This window comes from Artibeus jamaicensis, unplaced genomic scaffold (genome assembly GCF_021234435.1).
Source record: "Artibeus jamaicensis isolate MK-2021 breed Jamaican fruit bat unplaced genomic scaffold, CSHL_Jam_final scaffold_1019, whole genome shotgun sequence".
Lineage (NCBI taxonomy): Eukaryota > Metazoa > Chordata > Mammalia > Chiroptera > Phyllostomidae > Artibeus > Artibeus jamaicensis.
In genome coordinates, this window is record NW_026522025.1 from 25,254,200 (window position 1) to 25,275,553 (window position 21,354).

A 21,354-nucleotide genomic window follows, 5' to 3' on the forward strand; every position below is an offset into this window, starting at 1 on the left:
ATTTAGTTCCTATAGGATAATTTCCTTATCTGGAATATTTTAATTTTTTTCATGTAGGAACACAATAGAAATGCATGCTCCTATATATTAATCACAATGTTTGCTACTTTAATTTTGAGTAAGTAGTGAGGCTTGATAAGATAATTTTTGCTGTATATCTACTGTTGCATAGCAGGATGCTACCCAGAAAATATAGGAGATATATGAATGAGTATTTCAGAAAATTTGCTTTTGTTTCTTCTGAACAACTTGATCGGCAACTTCAATTTGATCCAAGATTCCTAATGTTTTAAGTGTAAGATTGCACAAAGCAGGAAACATTCTAATCTACTGTATTGATTGCTTTATATTATCAAAAGGCAAAGGATTCCTAAAGGGACATCTAAATATACTACATCCAGAAAATTTGTTGATCACTATCATTGGTTAAGGTAGATCCTAACAAGTCATAAGATGGCTAGCTCAGAATGGAAAGGTGGAGCACTTAAATGCTCTCCAGTTCAAGAATAGGAGAAGGTGGAGACTGCAGGAACAAGGTGGTGCTCATGTATGCATCCTTTACTCATGCCATTCCTGTAGTATGCATAACCATTCATATCTACATTGATAAAACAACTGCCTTTTTATTCAGCAGTATTTTAAATATTCTCCCCTTTGGAAAATGGAGTGTTTAGAAAATACTATTGTTTTGAAATTGACCTTGAATTCTTACCTACATCACTTGAATTAGTATCAAACTGAGTGGTCTTTTGGAAGTTCTTAGAAATACTTAAGGTAGCTTGTTCAGCTGCATGCATCAATTTTGTAAGATGAGTTCTTCTGTGAGTCGCAGGTAACTTGTCCCAGGCTATAAATGTATCTTTTTGAATAAAATTATTCACAGTTTTTACAAATTCCTGTTGGGAAAAAGTACATCTTTTACACATGTTGGAATCTTTCATTAATCACAGATGTAAGGGAAATTTTGAAGCTCAATAATATTGAGTTAAAGTTCAACATACTTACAGCAAGCGTTGAATTAGAAAGAGTGTCTTTGTCTGATTTAGTGCTATTGATGATTCCCAGTAATGGTGATGATTTTGCTAATATTTCTATATATGTAATTATAGCCATTGGGGAAAGATCTTTCACAGAATTCTTATAGACTTCTTGTAGTAAAGCCACAGGTTGGTCTATGTGTCCAATCTGAACAAAAATGAGTTCAGAAAAATGAAAACAATTTAGACTACTGCTGGATCCTTTCAAGAATAAAGGTTGTATGTTAATTTTTTTCAAGTTTGGTTTTTGTCTTATACATTAATAAGACGAAACCCAAACCACAACATGCAGCACTGAAAACAAAAATTATTTACCGAAGCCTAGCAAATAATTTAAAAAGCACAGACATTACTTCAGAAAAGGAGAAGCATGTATAAATTGATAATTTAAAAATAGCTTTTAAAGATATAATAATTATAACCTAAATTGAATTAGCTTTTAATCAACTACAGAAGTTTCTTTACAATGTGATAAAATAGCAATTGCTTTAGCTGATTGTTAATTACTAATGTTGAGATTCACACTTTCAATCACATGACAATAGTTTTGCAGGCGCCCTACTTCTTATTTACTCTTTGAAAGATTACTATAGAGACGAAATCTAGATTCATTCAGCTGTGGCTCTTTAAAATGTGGGAGTGGGCCTGAGGTCACAGTGTGGTTTTGGTGTTTTATCATTTACTTTCTTTATGTATTGAAAAGAATTTTCCAGTATATCAAATAGTGATAAGTAGCATAAGTTAATTCTATGTAAGTTTTCCTGAAAATTTTGGGGATTTTTCAAATTAATCCACTTATGACTCAAATTAATTACTTAGATCTTTGCATGTAAACAGATTCTCCTCTTCATGATAATTAACTGCTTGATACACTTTTTAAAATGTGACATTGAAAAAAGTTAATTAAATCAAATGATCAAAGTAAAATAATTTTAATTTAACTAGTCCACTTACTTTTCTTAAAATTTTATCAATATTTGCAGCAATACAGACATTATCTAAGGGACAATCTTCATTCACATTTTCTGTGGAAGGAGAAAACAGATCATATGATAAGTTTAAAAAATATTTCTCCTAAGGTGATTATATTGATTCCAATGATTTTGCTTACTTAATTAAACATTAAAACACATTTAAAGAAATAAAATACATTCTTAATATGAGTTTTATTTTCATTCTTTATTCAAATAAAATTTAATTTTATTTTTCATTATTCATTATTTTAGGAATTTTATTAGTAATACAATTTATTCATTAAATACACTGTTATTATGGAAAATGGAAGAAATATGAGTATGTTAACTATATCAAACATATAGTCTACATCTTCTTTTAAGAAAAAAAAACTTTTTTACAAGATTTTGTTTATTTATTTTTACAGAGAAGGGGTGGAGGGAGAAAGAGGGAAACATCAGTGTGCGGTTACCTCTCAAGCATCCCCCACTGGGGAACTTGCCTGCAACTCAGGCATATGTCCTGACTGGGAATTGAACCAGTGACCCTTTGGTTCTCAGGCTGGCACTCAGTCTACTGAGCCACACCAGCTGGGGGGAATTTTTCTAATTTCATCTCATAGACAATAAAGGGATACTGGTACATTTGTTGGAGGAGTAGCTCTTTGACACTTCACCACTGTGCAGTACATATTTTTTTTACATAGTTGCCTGATAACTTACCTTGGCAGTAAGTGCCATCCGTCAGTGTGAACTGTGCTTTTCCTGTGGATGTCTGGTAACCTTCCTTGCAGGAGCAGTTGAACCCACCCTCCACGTTTAAACATACTGCATGATCACCGCAGGCAACTGACTCACTGCACTCATCTATATCTGGAAATGTTACAAAAAGTAACTTTTTAATTTAGTACTCATATAGATGTTATATTACTGATAATATTACTGTGTACAGTTAGTGATTTCATAACAAATTTTATAAGAATGCAAGAAAATGCCATCATTTGGAAAAACAACAGTGCTAACTTAGCTGCATATATTTGTTTGACCCTGATTTGTCTGATTCATTTTGACAGTGGTGGATTGAAAATGTTATTCATGGGTCAAACTCTTGAATTGTTTTCTGAATAGCATGATTCATCAACAAAGACATTAAAGTAATTTTTGTCATTGACTATGTAATATTTAGTCCTAATCTAATAAAACTCAATTTATAAAATGGTTTGTTTTCTAGTATGAAACATAATTAATTATAATAACTCAGTTTAGATAAATCTGAAAGATAAAAATGAATAGCCCAGTTTCTTTCCAAATTTTCATTTTTGTATGTAAGTTTACCTAAAAATGAAGATTTAGCAGAATGTGTGATTCAACCCCCTTAAAATTTTACCCCAATTTATGATTTCATTTATGTTATATTATAAAATAATTCTTAAAACACACCCAACATAGATAAAGTAACAAATTGTACAGAATTAAGTCTTAGACTTTTCAGTAGCTATATATCAAAGCCACAATAAAAATAATAGGTTTTAAGCTCACATAATTTATGTTCTTAATTTAAAGTTTTACATACTACAGTGAAATATATCTTAAAGTAATAAATACAGTGTAAATACTCTGCCATTAGGCAGAATTCCAGTAGGAAACTGTTCCAAGAAACTGAAGTCCTGTTTGTTACCTTAAAACTAATGCAAAGATTTTTTGTTTCCAGCCTGGCTCTGATATCTTAGAGCTACTCCATATTAGATTAATGAATAAATCTGTACTCTTAAGTATACAATTTTATTTTTAAAAAATGAGTAGAGTGGTACAATGCTGTTTGTCATAAAAAGGAAAGTAATCAAAGTTAATTAAAATGTCACCTAGTTAGTTATCTTAAAGGTACTGATACTAATTTTTCATTTAAAAATGCAATAAAGACACTTAAAAATATTAAAACTCACAGCACACAAAATTGAAACAGAATAAATGTCTTGCTAGATTCTTGAAGAAATTTCTATTAGCTAGAAAAGTGATGATACTATATTTAAGAGGACAATTAACAGGACGGGATAAAAGGTAGAAAATTCCCATTCTTCTGCCAGGTCTATGCATTTGTGATCTGTGCTGCCCAGAAATCGGAGTGTGTTACTTTTGAAGGAACAGAACTGTGCTCTAGCATCCTCACCCCCTTCCTCTCATTTCTATGTATGGGTTCAGAAACTGTCACTCAAAAAAAAAAAGAAAAGAAAGTAGAGGATAAGTAATAATAGCAGATTAACTTTTAAAATATGGAGAACCACCAGAGAGAGCATCCAAGGTTGAGCCAAAGAAAAGAACCCAGGTAGGAGTGCAGACTAGGGTTATTATTTTTTGTGAGACCAATGAAGTGAGAAAAAAATATGAGAAAGCGAAAGACTAGTCCTTTCTGATGTCAAGCTGAAGAAGTAGCAAGACTGTAACCAATGGGAAAATATCCCAAAGAAAGTGTAAACACATCCGTGAAGTATCATGAACAGAACAATTTCTTTCATGGATATGAAAGCTTTGTTTTTGAATGCCTGTGTTTTATATCTTTAGATGCCTTCTATGGCTTAACAGAAAACATGGTATTTTTCTCAATTTCAAAATCATTTAAAGGTACTAAATTTCTTGGGAATGTCATCCCACACTCAGTCTCTGAGCAACACACAAATCTTGCTCTATAAACTCAATTTCCATCTTTCCTCTTGTACTGTGGACACACGTGTTCACAGTCTTGGTGCTCATGAGTGGGTTTCCGCTTTTCCCTACACCTTCTCTCACCCTGCGGCGATTGTGCTGGTGTCTTTGTTCTAGTTCAAGCCCTCTCCACTCACTAAGCTAGTTGGTATGCTGGAATGTCATCTTTGGACCAAGGAAGGTCTTTCAACTTTGGAATTCACCAATGGACAAGATGGTAATCTGTCAAATTTATCAGGTAGTATTCTGAGATGCTAGTATTAAAGATTAGTATTATGCAAACTTTTATATCCTGACTCTAAATGTTATAAAACAATATTAAATATCTGACCAATGTTTCTTTAAACCTTAATCATCTCATCGAAGTAATGCTTTCCAAACTGTTTATTCTTTTCTTATTTATATTTTTTCCATTACTTTTTGTAAAATGTGGATATGAAATTTGTTGAATTTGATATCCTTTTCACTCAGGGCCTCAGTAGTGAGGTTTACTGAGTTTACCCCAGTAACCGAGTGCAACTAGCACAGCTGGCTGTGCCCCAGGGTAGTCAAAGAATGTCCACTATTCTCAGCTTATCATTCCATGCCCCTTGCTACCCAGTAACATAGAGAAAATTGTAAAATATTGATAAAATATCCCACACCCAACTGGGGTGAACTGGGACTAGCCAAAACAAATGTGACTGCCATTTGACATCAAGATCCACACTAACTTCCTTTACAAGTGCGGGGCTTAATTGGTTTGGAGCTAATAAAACAACTATGGATGCCCCCTAACTTTATATTATTCATTAATTTTGGGACCTTGGGTAATGCTATAAAAATACTTTTTAATGTCAATTTTTTTAATAACAAATGAGAAAATGTGTGTGATGCTATTTGGAGTACTGCCTAAGATTCAGTAGGAACCTGATATTGTAATTAGAAATTGGGTCCAGTGATTTTGTGTATATTATGTGCTTTTTCTTAATAGTGGGAGCCCTGTGAATGTGTGGGTTTGAAGAAAACAGATTGATAATGAGTGTCTCAGGTTTCTATGTCTTGGAACTTCCCAAAGCTGTGAAAGAGAGAAAAATAATCCCCCTTCCCTTCTTAATAAAATCAAAGTAGCTACAATGTGATTATTTCAGTTGAGCTAGAAGTGACATACCATATTTAAGAATTGATCCACTTTTTCCACTATGACTCTAACTCTCCATTTAATAATGTTAGCTTGATTTCTCTAAAGTGGACACATCATAAAAATCATTTGCTTGTTTTGCACATCAAAAATTTCAGTTGCTACTTTTTCATTAATAAGTTTTTACTGGTTTTTCATATCTACAGAGAGCCAACACAGAAGAATACGATCAGAATTTTCTTTCAAACATGATCATATGATTGACTCTTACAATTTTCATCAATAGCTGAATTTTCAAATGTTGTTTAACTCACAGACTTAAAAGAAAAGAGAAAATGTTCAATTATTGGGAGTAATTTGCAGAGACAAAATTGGATGTTAATATTATTCAAAGCCAGGGAAAAAATCAGAAACTATGAGAGTTCCCAGGGAAACAAGATATAAAAGATTACAGGCAGTAAACACAACTCTTAAGCCCAGAGGGAAACATGAAGGCATTCTTGAGTTCTGCTCATGTGACTTTACTGTTGAATGCCATTTGAGAAACACACGTCTGGAACTAGATCTCTGGGAAGTTGGGCATCTGAGGTTTTGTTTCACTGGGATTCCAAGAAGAAAATTATTCATGATGCTAAATCTTACTTGAAGCCTTCTGCAACAAAATGATATTATCTGTGTTAAACTGAATTTGAATAGAGACGAAAGGTAAAGAATTTCATATGAGTCATTTCTTGACCTGAACTGGAGTTTTTCATTATCTATTTATAAAGATTCTTAATGACTATAATTACGAGACACATCAACTTTAAGTATCAGCTAAATGTTCAAGAGCAATACACGACAAGGTGATGCACTAATGTATAAAGAGAATAGAATTGTGGTTCTCTGTTCAAATTCCCTGAGGATCATCACAGAGTGCAACAGAAATTACTACAAGTCTGGAAAAAATAAATAACTGCACTGCTTCTCAAAAAGGCTTAATCCTTAAGGACAACAAAATTGGTGAGAAATAACAACTTTCCAGAGAATGACTTTTTCACAGAATAATCCATCAAACAAAACAGGTAGAAACTGAAGGACTCTGCATTGGATACTGCATTTTAATATAGTTGTTGTGTTCACTGATTACTTAAAACAGCTAAAAAGGGAATTAGCAAGAAATTAGGACCATTCTCAATAATAAATAAACATTGGGAGAAAGAGTTCTAAATTACAAATGTATTATACCCCATAAAATGTTGGCATCAAATCATCTTTGTGTGTATGTTTTGTCTATGTCTGTGATTTAGGTTTTTTCTAATATAGGAATTCTGTACTTGTAAGGAAGACAAAGAAATATGGCCCTTTGTGAATTGAGGCATATTAAAGATAAACATAATCAGATAAAATGCAAGGTATATTCTAGAGACAAGGAGGAATAGAGAGCACAATTAAAACTGTATTAAATTCTAGGGATTAAGATGTCATGGTTAGATTTTTTTTTCACTTGCTGGAACCTTTCTAGTAAATCTTACACAGCTACATAATTAGAACTTAACTACCAAAGGTAAAATACTCACATTATAATAACATTCTAATTGAGTAAATGTACCATAGTTTTTTGATCCATTCACTTACTGATGGGCACCTAGGTTGCTTCCAGCACTTGGCTATTGTAAATTGTGCTGCTATGAACATTGGGGTGCATAGGTTCTTTTGGATTGGTGATTCAGGGTTCTTAGGGTATAAAGAAGGAGCTCCTACCCTCTGCAACAGCATGGATGGAACTGGAAAGCATTATGCTAAGCGAAATAAGCCAGATGGTGAAAGACAAATACCATATGATCTTCCCTTTAACTGGACACTAAACAACAAAACAGACAAGCAAGCAAAATATAACCAAAGACACTGAAATAGAGAACAAGGGGACAGTTACCAGAGGGGAGAGGGGAGGGAATTTCAGGGGAAAAGGGGAAGGGTTTACAGAAACAAGTATAAAAGACACGTGGACAAAAACTAGGGGGGCGGTGAAAATGGGAGGGAGGTGGGGAGGGCTTGATGGGTGGGCTGGGATGAAAGTAAAAGACAGAAAACTGTACTTGAACAACAATTAAAATAAAAAAAATTCTAAAAGGACTAGCAATAAGAGTACATATAGGCTTAAGAAGAACCAAGAGTGAGGTACTGTAAGTTTTCTGGACAGGACTTCATGTTTATCCTTCTTCCTTAATTGCAAATCTGTATTCTGATAAACATGTTTGCTGCAAACACTAAAGATAGAACTATTATTTAACCAACTAGTGCTATTCTTTCATAGTTTACAGTGTTTATGCCCCTGCAAAGCCTGATCCATGGCATTTGCATGATTCAGATCCATGTGTGAGATTTTAATGCCCACCCACTTCAGTCTCCTGTGGAAGTAACAATGGCTTTTTAGATGCAAGGCTGTGATTGAATTCTCCCTTTATCCTAAATGAACTGGGAGTGGTCCTGGACTTCCCTTGGCTATAAAATGAGTAGAATAAAATTTTTCCTGTTTACATAGCAGAGTAAATGTTATGAATCACAGGTACATGATAATTTCTTTGATACAGACATTTTACTGATAAATTTTCTTTGAACGTTATCTGCTGGCTCATCATGTTGTTAATAATAACGTTGCCAGATTTCTGCTCAGTTTACTGATGAGAATCTCACTAGGGACCTAATTAAAGGCCTTAGTGAGATCTAGATTGACTGGGACCTTTCTTTTTTATGTAACCATGTAAAGGAGAAGCAGTATATTGTTTCTTTTCATTTCATTTCATTTATTTATTTATTTTATTTTACCTTTAAATTTTAATTGTTCAAGTATAGTTTTCTGCCTTTTGTTCCCATCCCAGCCCACCCCCACCAGCCCTCCTCACCTCCCTCCCATTTCTTTCCATGTTCCATAGGAAGTCCTGAGTTCTAGTCCCATTTCTACCCCTGGCTATGTGATTCAACTCTTAGGCCTCAGTTCATCTATTAACCTTGTAGATAATTATCATCATAATTAATTATCCAACTTGTTGATAAACTGAACTGTTATTTTAGAAAGCATATGTAAGATGACTTATGATTTATTTTCAAAAGTAAAGTCTTTCACTTTAGAGAATTTGCTTCTGAAAATTGTTCACCATTTGAAATTTCTAATCTTTTCATCTCAGAATATAATTCAAACTCTATAAGATCTGATAAACCAAATGAATGGCTACATTACAATAGCAGGGCATTTAAAAAACATCTACATTCTCTCTTCATATTCAGTTTATTTCACTTAGGGATTGAATAGAAATTCACTATCCACCTCAGAGGATATTAAAAAAAAACATTTATTGTTATTTAATTACAATTGTTTTCCCTATTACTCTCCCTTGTCCCACCCACCCACCCAAGTCCCAGAGTATATTTTAGTGAAACTGAAATGATTTTCTAAATAGGAGTCTAGTGTTCAGAAAGCCTCAATGCATATCTTAAGTGTGACTAATTTTTTGAAGGAAGAAATAAAGCACTAGTACAATTTTTATAAGTAATTCCCATCTGAACATATTCAAAGAAAATATAGAGCCCATTTGAGCATATTGTGTAGTTGTGAAAGCGTCAATATCTCCTGATGCAAATCATAATTTTCTTAAGTTAGTATTCTGAAGTGTAAATATTTCTTCTGTTGTTTGTCATCATGGTTCATGGGTTTTGTTTTATAAACTATTTGACTTTTCTCAAAAAAAATCTTTTTCTTACATCCTTGGATGAATATTTCATAGAAACTGATTAGACGACATTGGAGAAATAAAGGAATTAATGAGGATTCTGAAAGCATTAAAGAAATAGGGTATAATCAAAGACTGGTAGAATTTGGTTGAAATATTATTTAACCCATGGAGGTACTAAGCATTAAGAGGTAGGTCCAGATTTTAAGTGAGCTAGGTGACTTACCTATGCAGATGGTTCCGTCGTTAGTGATGAATCTGTCCTGGTTACTGCTGGATCTAAAGCCACGTTCACACATACAATAGTAACTCCCCTCTGTGTTGGTGCAGTTGGCATTTTCACCACAGGCCTGGGTTAAATTTCCACATTCATTATCATCTGAGGAAATACAAATTTAAAACATTATTTTTATATTACTTAGATGAAGTGTTAGTATTGTCCATCAGTATTTGGGAATTTTGGCTGTTGAATAGTTTAAGGTAATACAATGTTTTTCTCTAAGAAAAGTTAATGTTAAAGAAGTCACATTCTATACTTGTTTATACTGTAAACATTTCTTTGTAGTTGCAAAACAAAATAGGATCTTTTACTTCAAAATCAGTGAATGTAGTTGTTGAATCTATAATGAAATATGTTTCACATTTTATATGTAATTCTATTATGTCAATTTGTGAATTTATAATACTTATTAAATCAGTCAAAAGCATTCCATAATTAAAAATGAAAAAAGAAATTACAAGTTAATATGCTCCAATTATGTGCATTTATTTTTTTTTCCATTTTTAAAAAATTTTGATTATGCCATTACAGTTGTTCTCTTTCCCCCTTCATTCCCCTCCACCCTGCACACCCCTCCCCCACCATTCCCCCCCTTTAGTTTATGACCACATGTCTCAAATTCTTTAGATTCTGTATTTCCCCTACTATTCTTACCCTCCCCCCTATCTATTTTCTATCTACTGTCTGTGCTACTTATTTTCTGTACCTTTTCCCCCCTTCTCCTTCTCCCACTCCCCTGTTGCTAATCCTCCATGTGATCTTCATTTCTATGGTTCGCTCCTGATCTAGCTGTCTTCTTAATTTGCTTTTGTTTTAGGTGTGGTTGTTGATAACTGTGAGTTTGCTGTCCTTTCACTGTTCATCTTTTTTATCTTCTTTTTCTTAGGTAAGTCCCTTTAACATTTCATATAATAAGGGCTTGGTGATGATGAATTTGATCTTATCTGAGAAGCTATGTGCATTTATTTTTATCACTTTTCCCCTGCAAAGATTTTTGAATTGGCTGTACATCCCTTCATTTATTCATTAATGCATTAATTCATTACTATATGCATTCTATTTTCCTGGAGAAGAGTACACAAACACACAAAAATTATATCATGGCCCATGGTCCTTACTTTCACACTTTTTTTGGATTAATGCTTTTCTTTTAAAAAAATTTATTAACTTTATTAGGGTGATAGTCATCAATAAAATTATATAGGTTTTAATGGTACAATTCAACAATACATCATCTGTATATCACATTGTATATTTGCCTCTCAAAACCAAATCTCCTTCTGTCACCACATATGTGGCCCACTTTCCTCTTTACTACTCCCACATCTCTTCCCTCTGGCAACCACCACACTATTGTCTGTGTCTATGGGTTTTTGTTTGTTTGTGTGTCTTGTTTGTTCACTTGTTCCTTTCGGTTTTAGAACCTACATTTGAGTGAAATTATAGTTCATAGTGGTTAAGACATGGAAGCAACCCAAGTGTCCCTCCATAGATGATTAGATAAAGAAGATGTGGTATATGTATACAATGAAATACCTCTCAGCGAGAAGAAAAGATGAAATACTGCCAGTTGTGACAACACTTAGACCCTTATAATTTTACAGATCATGTAACATTTGCAAACCTTAGCATTTCAAGATATTCAACATATATTGTTTTAATCCGTAATTTTATTTGGTGTTTATATGTTTCTTTCATTGTGTTAATTATGATAGGTCGACTTCTATAAATATAAAAAACACGTAATGACTCAGGACAGTAGAAGATTATTTAATGCCATAGTCAGAAGCCGGTGTTCAGGTTGATGGCAGGCTTCCTCCTCCGTGTTTCAGGCCCCAGACTTGTTTCATCCAATGGCTCCACCCCCCACAGAGCCTCCAAGCTGTTTGCACTCATCCAGGTGGGCAGTTAGGATGAAACAGACCATCAGAGAATAAGGACTTTGCCTATAAATGGCACCCAGCACTTTCATCCACATTCTGTTCACCAGAATTTATTCAAATAGCCACACCTAACTACAAGGGAGGCTGAGAGTTGTAGTTCAGCTGTGTGTCCAGGAAAAAGAAGATTTGGAACAGCCAGAAGTCTCTGACATGCTTATTTTTTCACAAGTAAAATGATGCTTGGGTAACAAAACTGGTTACATATAGGAGTACTGAAAAAAATGACCATGTATAAGAAAATCTACTTTATGAATAACAAACTCATATAAATTAATTTATTGGACCACACACAAAAAGATGGTAATGGTATACTTTTAAAATTATAATAATTTCCTTAATCAATAGATATCATTTTAATTAGGCATATCTATTACATTAATAACTTTTACTCTTCCCCTGGCCAACTATTTATTTTGTATACTATGTTTATTTGTTTTTATATTTTGGTATTGTGCCATTAATGGGTAACAAAAGAACTATGGCACTGTCTCTGCTTTCTAGAACCTGGGCATGGACAGGCAGTTGGGGACCTATGCAAAGAAGAGCAGGAAGTGTGGATGTGGTAACAGAAGACTGAAAGAGTTAATCATTGACTCATTCATTCTACTTGAGTGGGGAAAGATGTGAGAAAAGATTTCATTGAGTCTTGAAAGATGAGGTTTTTCTTGCATTACATTTTTATATTATTCTGCTTTGATATAATTTTAAATGTTATGAAAGAGTTGAAAGATTTCATGAACAGACAAAGAAATAATCTATTTGATGTATTTTTGCCTCTACCTGACTATAGGGCAGTTTTATAACTTGTAGCCTCCATGGAAACTCTTTTCAGACATGAGCAACATGGCGACCAGCATTTATTACAGTTTCCCAATGGACCAGGCACCATACTAAGAAGTTCATCACATACATGATCTGACTTGTATCTTTAATCATCATACAAATCCTATGAGACATATACTATCTTCATTTTTAAAATAAGAAAATTGAAATATAAAAGTTGGATTTCCTTACTTCAAGGAACACAGCTAATAAGTGGAAAAGTTGGGTTCGAGCCTACAGTATCGTGAATGTCAAAGTGATCTTATTTTTCTTATATACTACACTGTTAAAAGGGTTCATAGTAGTAACCACTATCATCTGTTGAGTGTTTACTATATGTCACTCACTGTGATCAAAAGATTACTGTAAAATGGAAAATACGTTGTGCCTAACTCAAATGGTTGTCATGAGGATTAAAGGTGTTATGTGCAGATGCTGCTTAGATGGGTACTTAGCATGTCTATGTACAGGTATCCAATATCATTTAAATATTATTATTGCTGTACAAGTACAAGAAATCAGCTCTTATTAAGCCTTATTAAAAATTCTTAACAACTATCTGATTTTTAGCATGTAATGTAAAGTCCTTCATAAGAAAATGAGACTTATCTCTTTTTTATGTAGACATGAGCTTCCAAAGCCCAGGAATCAGTTTAAATTGCTCATCTTTACATATATGTAATAATAAAGATATTTGTAAGGAATTGACGATGTAAGATCTCAAAGTGCTCAGGGATTTCATTAGTATGGCTAGGATATTTCAATATAAAATACAAAAACATCAAATGAGTCTTTTCATAGTTCAGTTCAAAAGGTTCCCAAAATTTAATGTTGGTTTGTCTACCTACTGTAATTTTTGAAAGAATGATGAAAGGAGACAAAGAAAATAAAAATCATTTGTAATGTTATTATAATCATCTTTTGAGTCATCTCCATTTTAAAGTTAATTCAGATGATGCAGAATATCTACTTTTGTATATGGCTTAGACAATACTATTATAAGAATATTTTTGTAGGAATTATCTTATGTTATTAAAAGTTATACAAAACAATGAAATGATGGTATTTCATTTTATGGCATGCAAAAACATACTATTTACTTAAAAAAAGTTCTCCGGAAAGACTATCAAATGTTTAAGACTTGTCCCTGACTCTTTAGTATTGATGAGATCCAAAGCTCAACGAATTTAAACTCTTCATTATTATGAGAACTTTGTTTTTCAGTTCAGATCCATCTTACAGTAAGACCAGTAAGAGCCTGTGTTAGACTTGCCTTCCTAGCCTGAGGCTGGCCTGTCCCCAAAACAAAGGAACCAAGCATCACCTGTAGGGTCTTTTGCTCTGAGCTCACACCCAAATCTCTACTTTTGGCATACCAGTATTTCAACTGCGTAGGAAAACCAGCTGAAATGTAAAACTAGTCAGCTCATGAGAAGCAAGACCATTATCCCCAATGGTCTTGCAGCGATGGTAGGCCTGGCCTCACACCTAAGACTTTTTTTGTTTGTCTTTTTGTCGGCTATCAGGCCTCTTTTTACCTTACCACAGCTACACTCTGACATTTTGAGTTCTAATCTCCTGTACCCTTGAAAATTCTAATCTCCAGAATGTGGCCTGTTTTATTCTTGAGTGAGTAGAAAGAGAGCAAGAGAAGAGTTTTGAGCTCCTCCTGGAGGCCAGATACTTGGAGACATATGAACAAAGACTGAGTTCTCAAGACCTTGTGTAGGCCAGGCAGGTATTAATGAACATTTGACTCTCCCAGGTGCCAGACAATAGAATGCTGGTATGACTTGTGATGCTGGGAAGTTCATGCCTCTTCTAAAGAATTTAAAATTAAAATAATTTAAAAATCATATTGAAAACACTTAGCTAAGATTTAACATTTGTCTAGGCATTTGTCACTCCTAAGTTAAGACACACAGAGGTTGGAGAAATGGAGTAAAATTGCTGAAAATATAATAATGAAGTAAGATCAATTGTGAATGACCTTATATAAAATGCTGGTGTTAATACTTTATTAACATAGGTATATTAAAGTATTAATTTGTCTATTCTGTATACAGAAATATATCATGCCATTAGTCCCAATCTTTTTGGCACTAGGGACTGGTTTTTCCATGGACTGGGGGGGTTGGAGGGACAGGAAGTGGAGCTCAGGTGAGTTTCACTTGCCCCCCTTCACCTCCTGCTATGATTTTGTGCAAGTTGGAGCTGGGGGAGCAGAGACTAGAAGCAGAGTTCAGGAGAGCTTTTGTTAGGGTCCAGCTAGTTCCTAACAGGCTACAGACCAGCACCAACTCCAGCAGGGGGTTGGGGACCCTTGTTAATTACACAACTCTATATGACTCTGTATGCATGTATACTCAGAAAACAAACATATATACCTATGCATGCATAAGCCACAAATTGTACACAAGCATTTAAATCAAGTTAAATAAAAATATTTCATGCACATTAGTTTTGGTTCAATTATTAAGTTACTTAAATATTTATGGAGTTTCCCAGTTCCCAGAGGTGAATTTGTCTATGATGGGAAATAAGTAAAAATTAATCAAAAAGTCAGAATCAGTGCCCTACTGTCAGAGGTCACATTTTAAAGCAAGTTAACACAGGAGCATATAATTGAGGTTTTATTAAAATAAAAAGTTTCCATTTTTATCTCAAAATTTGCCTGCCTTCACTGCACACTGGGAAAAGTTTATATTAACTTTAAAAGGATTGTGATCTCAGATCAGTTATTGGTAATACAGAGAATGATGAAGATTTTATCCCCCATGGTCTATAGCTGTAAAAATAGTATGCAAAAATACAGTGGGAAGGACTCAGTAGGTCTGTGGTCTTGGTCGGAGTCCAAGAAAATGAAGTACTTTACATCACCCGACTGTGTTACTAAAACAAATTATTATGCCAGCTTGTTATTTGACATCCAACACATTTTTAAAAGTCTTGAGTAACATATTAAGAGGCAAAAAATTAAAAAAAACATTGACAATGATTTTTGTGTGCTTCTCTACTATGTGGTTTTGAGTATCTGAACTCTTAGTTTCCATATCAAGAATTTGGAAAGAAAAAAATTTCGTTAACTACCTCTCAATCTTCTGCAGTGAATATACAATATGAATGTATTCCCTAATGGACTGGCTCAAATCTTGTTCCATAAAATACCACTTACCTGGAAGTAACCTGAAGTAATATATAAATTTGAATTATTTAAATTACCTTACACTTTCCAGTGTCCAGCTTCATAATAATTAATTTTCAAGGAGTTAGTTTCTTTGGCTTGGGGTAATACAGAAAAATAGAAACCCAATTCTTTTGTGCTATTATGTTGATGTTAAAATCAATTTGGCAATAATACTACCAAATCTCTTATCTTTACATTTAGTCCTTCCTATGGGACTATAAAATAAATATTTAGATTAGGATGCCACTAGAAACATTCACTGATACATTTAAAATGGAGATAAAATTTTAAAATTCATCAAAAAACACTTAATAAATATTTGACATTTCTTCAGCAAAGATTCTTTCTGGGTTATATCTGATACACTGAGCTGAGGATGGCAAAATCAAAAGCACGCACAGGGTAACAGGATCCACAGCTACCAGAGAAGATGAACGAAGATCCAAATGATTAGCATGTAGTATGCATAATGAATAAAAGAGGCTTTTAGTAGAACAGTGGTAACACATAAAAGAGATGGGTTACCTCAGCAAGTTTTCAGGATAAAGGGGTGAAAGTCATATACAAAAAAGGTTTGAAAGAGGAAGAAATACTTTAACCAGGCAGTGAAGTACAGTATAAGAAGTTAGACCAGAAAAGGGGGGTCCCATTAATACATTCAGACAAAGGAAAAAATTGACCAAAATGCCTGGAGGCCTGCAGGAGCAGCATAATTTAGAGAACTCTATTGTTGAACACTGGGTATGAGGCTAAAGATGATAAGAATCTGAGCATAGGCATGGCCTAAACTGGGAAAACACTTGCTAAGAATTTAGGACTATACTCACTGGATACTAATAGATGGCCATCATCAGAATGCATATAGTGAATAAGTCAGATGTGATCTGAATTTCAAAATAGGTTTTGAATATAAGGAAAAGTAGCTAAGACCCAGGTAGACCTGGTAGAACACTGTAAGCCGTAAAGAACTAGACAGCAGGGTGGACTATATTTCAGAAATACTGAGTTGTTAAAAATCAGTGATCTGGTGAGACAAAGGGAAGTGGGTATGATTAAACTAAACTAGGAATGAATAGAAAGTTGTGTCATCTAGCTAATGGCTACATGTGAATCTTCATAATATTATTTTTACTTTTCTGTGTTTGAAAGTTTTCATAATAAAACAATTTTTAAAATATCAGTGGGGATTAGAGACTAATTAGATAGGAGTTACTTGGAGAAGGAGGAAGCAAGAGCGACTTCCAGTTTCTGGTGGATGGGTAAATTGACCCACTGATCCCAGTAAGAAGAAGCAGAGGAGGAATATTCTGAGCTGAGAGAGTGAGTTCACTTTTGGGCATGGAAAAATTGAGGTGATTATAGGACATTTAGACAGAATTATCAACTGTTGGATAGTCAACCTTATTCCATAAATTGTTTAATCACAAGGTGGAGCTCAAGACTCCCTTCTTTTCTTCTAGAGGAAGCATCAGAATCAAGAGCCTGGCATTTACTACGATCCCATGCAAGGAGCAAGCCTGCTGTCTTCCTTCACAGTTATCTCTGCATGGACCCTCTCTCCAGACTCCCCCTGCTTTGATCTCAGTGGTGTAAATGAGCTTTGTCATAGACATCACTGCATCTTTGTTTTCCCTTCTTTTTAATTTAATTTTATTTTTTGTTACTTGGGTTTGCCTCTTCCTACCAACTGAGTGATAACATCCAGTGTTTAGAATGTCGGAATAGAGAAAAAGGAGCAAGGAAGCTCCTTAATATGTTTTGTTTATTTGTTTTCAGTGTTGGCCAGAAAAATTCTTGGAGTTCCACATGGTTCAGTCTAATTCACTGAAAAACCACACAGGGGGTTAAAACTAAGAAAGGTTGCCTATGCCAGAAATAACTTTCTCAATATAGGGATGCCAAAATCTGCTTGAGTATAGAAAGTAGACTGCAAGATTGTATAAATAATGAAGGTTACCAATTCAAGCCCTTATGAGATTGTAAATGCTTTAGTTAATATATCTATTGTTATAATCATAACCTGCATGTCCTCTTCCATAAGAACAACTGTAAACCTACTTTTACCAACCTCTGTACAGAATTTTTCAGCAGCTTGAACCTACTGTTGGTGGTTGGTAACTCAGTTATTGCGGGCCTATATTAAAAACTGGATCAGTATGATTTATACCCCATAATCATAAAAAAAGAGAACATGTTTTTCAAGCATTCTGATAGAGGGCTCATTTTATTTTATTTTCTACAATACCAAGATGATTGATGTTGTCCCATTTTACTTAAGAGGAAACTAATGCTCAGATGGGTTAAATTGTGCCAGTTTAGAGAGAGATTCTATTGGACACAGTTCTTACAGTTAAGACTGCCTGGCTCCAGCCCTGGCTTGTGTGGCTCAAGCGATTGGGACATCATCTTCACCTAGACCAAAAGATTGTGGGTTCTACTGTAGTCAGGGCACATATCAAGTTGTGGAGTTGATCCCCAGTGGGGGTGCATATGAGAGGGCGACCAATCAATGTTTTTCTCTCTCACATCAATGTCTGTCTGTCCATCTGTCTCTTTCCCCTTCAACCCTCTTCCTCTCTCTCTAAAAAGCAATGAAAAAAAGTCCTTGGATGAGCATAAAAAATAAAAGGAAAATAAAAGACTGCCTGACTCCAAAGACAAAAGTATGTCTTTGCATTATAGAGTTAGATGCACATCGTCATAGAGTGTGATTCTAAAGAAGGCACAAGTTGTGAGCATCTAATTCTCAAATTCAAGAGTGATATTGAGTACCTTAGAAATGAAATATTTTTGGCAACAAGCCATGTAATTATATTACTTCCTGAATAATAAATTAGAATTTTACTGGTTTTATAAGACACTAATATTTCAGAATCTGAAAGAGATTTTAGTTTGTATTCAGTTTTTGAACATATTGACCACAGACGAATAAAGTAAAGTAAAAAGAAAAAATAGTTTCCTCTCTTTTCTTAGCACTTGAGATAGTATTGATGGGGCTCAAATTAACTGCAACAACTTGAAAGCTAAGGGACTTTAACTGTAGCATCATTCTTCCACACATTTTCCCTCTGGACATGATTCCAGTATTGCTCCGTAAGTTTGAACACTAAAATGACTATAACAATTATGTGATTCCTTGTGAAATGGACCCTGCATATCAAAGGTGGAGCCAGGCAGACACTTTTCCCCCTCTCTTTCTACCCAGGGAAGCCTGCTGGGCTCATTTGTTTTCAGTAGCAGTTGTAATTCTCCTCTCATTCCCAGCACTATAATGCACTTAGAAAACTCATCATTAGGAGCCTCTTCAATTAGGGAATTTCTATGGCTTATATTTTTGGAGGGGAATATCAAGCTAAACATATAGGGCAGAAGGTAGAAAAGGTCAGATGAAGGAAAAGGAAAAAAGAGAACTTCAATGAAACTAGAATGGGTTGTGTCAGTCAAGAAAAGTAATGGAGTTATTGTTTCCTCACTGGATCCGTCATTACCACCCTCTATATAAGACAAAGAAAGAGGCCAAAAGGAACACATAGCATTATATCTCTCTCCCCATCCCGGAATTTCTTCTGCACATGAATCTTTATTAAGTGCAGGCCAGACTATGAGTATGATACACATATAAGCCACCTGTCCCTGTCCACATACTTGCATATGCAAGGTTACTGATTAAGAAGACAGATACAAAAATCCAATATTGAGAAATACTTTCTACTTCCTCATTGTTGATTATGAAATGCACAGTATAACCTCATGTTTCCCATGACCATAGAATTAATAAATCCACCTTAGTAAAGGGAAAATCAGACACATCAAATGCAAAATGTTAGAATTCTCATGGTAAATAAAGCAGAATTACACAAGAATAAAGTGTTTATGCTGGGTATTTATTTTTTTTAAGGTATAAGTGGAAATGTGTTTTTTAAACTGTTTGAAGCAACAAGTATTATTTCAAGGATTTTTTTAGATGAAAAATTTGTCTTTGACTATGGATCAGATATTGCAAAGGATGTATCAGTCTGGGAAGGTGGGGATAAAGCATGTATAGAAATGTCTCTGTTGCTATTTTTGCATTTACGGATTTTCTGAGAGAAATGTAGCACTGAAAAAATGTTCCCATTTTATATTAATACTTTTTTGGTCCTTTCTTTGTCAGAACTATTAGAGCACACATTTTAGAGCAAAGAATTAAACTGACCATAAATAGAGTAGGCAAATAGAAGGAAAAGAAACCATTTCAAATCTCTAAACACTGGAAACCACTTTTCTTGTTCACTGAATGAGAGGGCAGGAGAAAATTTCTCATATATTTGATTCAAATTATAAGTCAACGACTCTGAAATATTTTCATTGCATTGTATCTATCAACTGTCATAGTACAGATGCATAATACAATCTTTCTGGTACTTAAGTGATGGTTATGAAGTAGTTTTTGAAAAACTAGTTTTATTGATTTTTATTTCTAATCATTAAAGTAACACATATTCAAGGGGAGAATCAAATCAATGGTTGAGAAAAAACCTTACAAGATCTCAGTTGCAAAAATAGTTGCCAATTTACAAAGGAAAATTTTTGTTACAACAGTATCAGATTCTCACTAACATGACTGAGAGACAGTGTTTGCATGCGTGAGTCATTGAGATAGAATGCCTGTGATCCTATAATTCTCTAACTGAATAAAGAACTATTACACACATCAGGGGTAAAACATTTGTAGAAATATGTGGATTCAGAGAGTAGATCATCCATGCTCTCTCTGTAAACATAATGTCCAAGACAGGTTTCTAATCAAATAATAATAAATTTACAAGACCGACCTCCACATGAGCAAACTGGGTGCAGAGGTGACAGAGTTGGGCAGTAAACCCTGCGGTACACAGATCCAACCCACTGGTGACTATGTGATTATGACTGTGTAATATAAGAAAGGATAATTGTATCTGCTCACGTATGAACACAGTAGGGTTCATGAAGTCCGTATTACTTTGATTGGCATGAGAACAGAGTAAAATAGGCAGGTAAAGCCTGCTGTAAAAGGGGAGTGTAATTACCTAATTTTAGTAAAGTACCAAAACATGGATTAGATTATGAATATCAAGAAAGAGAAATGGACTAAAAATTCACAACTAAATTTTCAAAAAAGGGGAGAAAGTTATAAAAAGTAAAGTGACAAAATCAAAACTAAGAGAAAAATGAAACTATAAAAATAAAATGTCTAACGTGAAATAATTTTGGTGGGATAAAAATATCAATCACTAGTTCAAAAGAACCTATGCACCTCAATATTTATAGCCACACAGTTTACCAAGTGCTGGAAGCAACCTAAGTGCCCATCAGTAAATGAGTGGATCAAAAACTATGGTACATTTACACAATGGAATACAACACAGCAGAAAGAAAGAAGGAGCTCCTACCCTTTACGACAGCATGGATGGATCTGGAGAGCATTATACTAAGTGAAGTAAGCCAGGCTGTGAAAGACAAATACTATATGATCTCACCCAAAAGTGGAAAGTAATCAACAAAACAAATAAGTGAGCAAAATATAACCAGAGATATTGAAATTAAAAACAAACTGACAGTAACCAGAGGAGAGGCAGGAGAG

At 34.2% G+C, this 21,354-nt stretch overlaps 1 protein-coding gene across 1 annotated transcript in view; it reads right to left on the reverse strand.

Moving 5' to 3' along the window:
* Positions 1-21,354, reverse strand: part of ADGRL4 (adhesion G protein-coupled receptor L4) — a 114,647-nt gene that overhangs the window by 46,372 nt on the left and 46,921 nt on the right. Inside the window, exons 3-7 of the mRNA XM_037148137.2 lie at positions 9,747-9,899; positions 2,714-2,863; positions 1,992-2,062; positions 1,006-1,185; positions 713-896 (exon numbers count right to left, since the gene is read on the reverse strand). Of these exons, the coding sequence (XP_037004032.2) occupies positions 713-896; positions 1,006-1,185; positions 1,992-2,062; positions 2,714-2,863; positions 9,747-9,899 (738 nt within the window). The remainder of the gene's footprint in view (positions 1-712; positions 897-1,005; positions 1,186-1,991; positions 2,063-2,713; positions 2,864-9,746; positions 9,900-21,354) is intronic.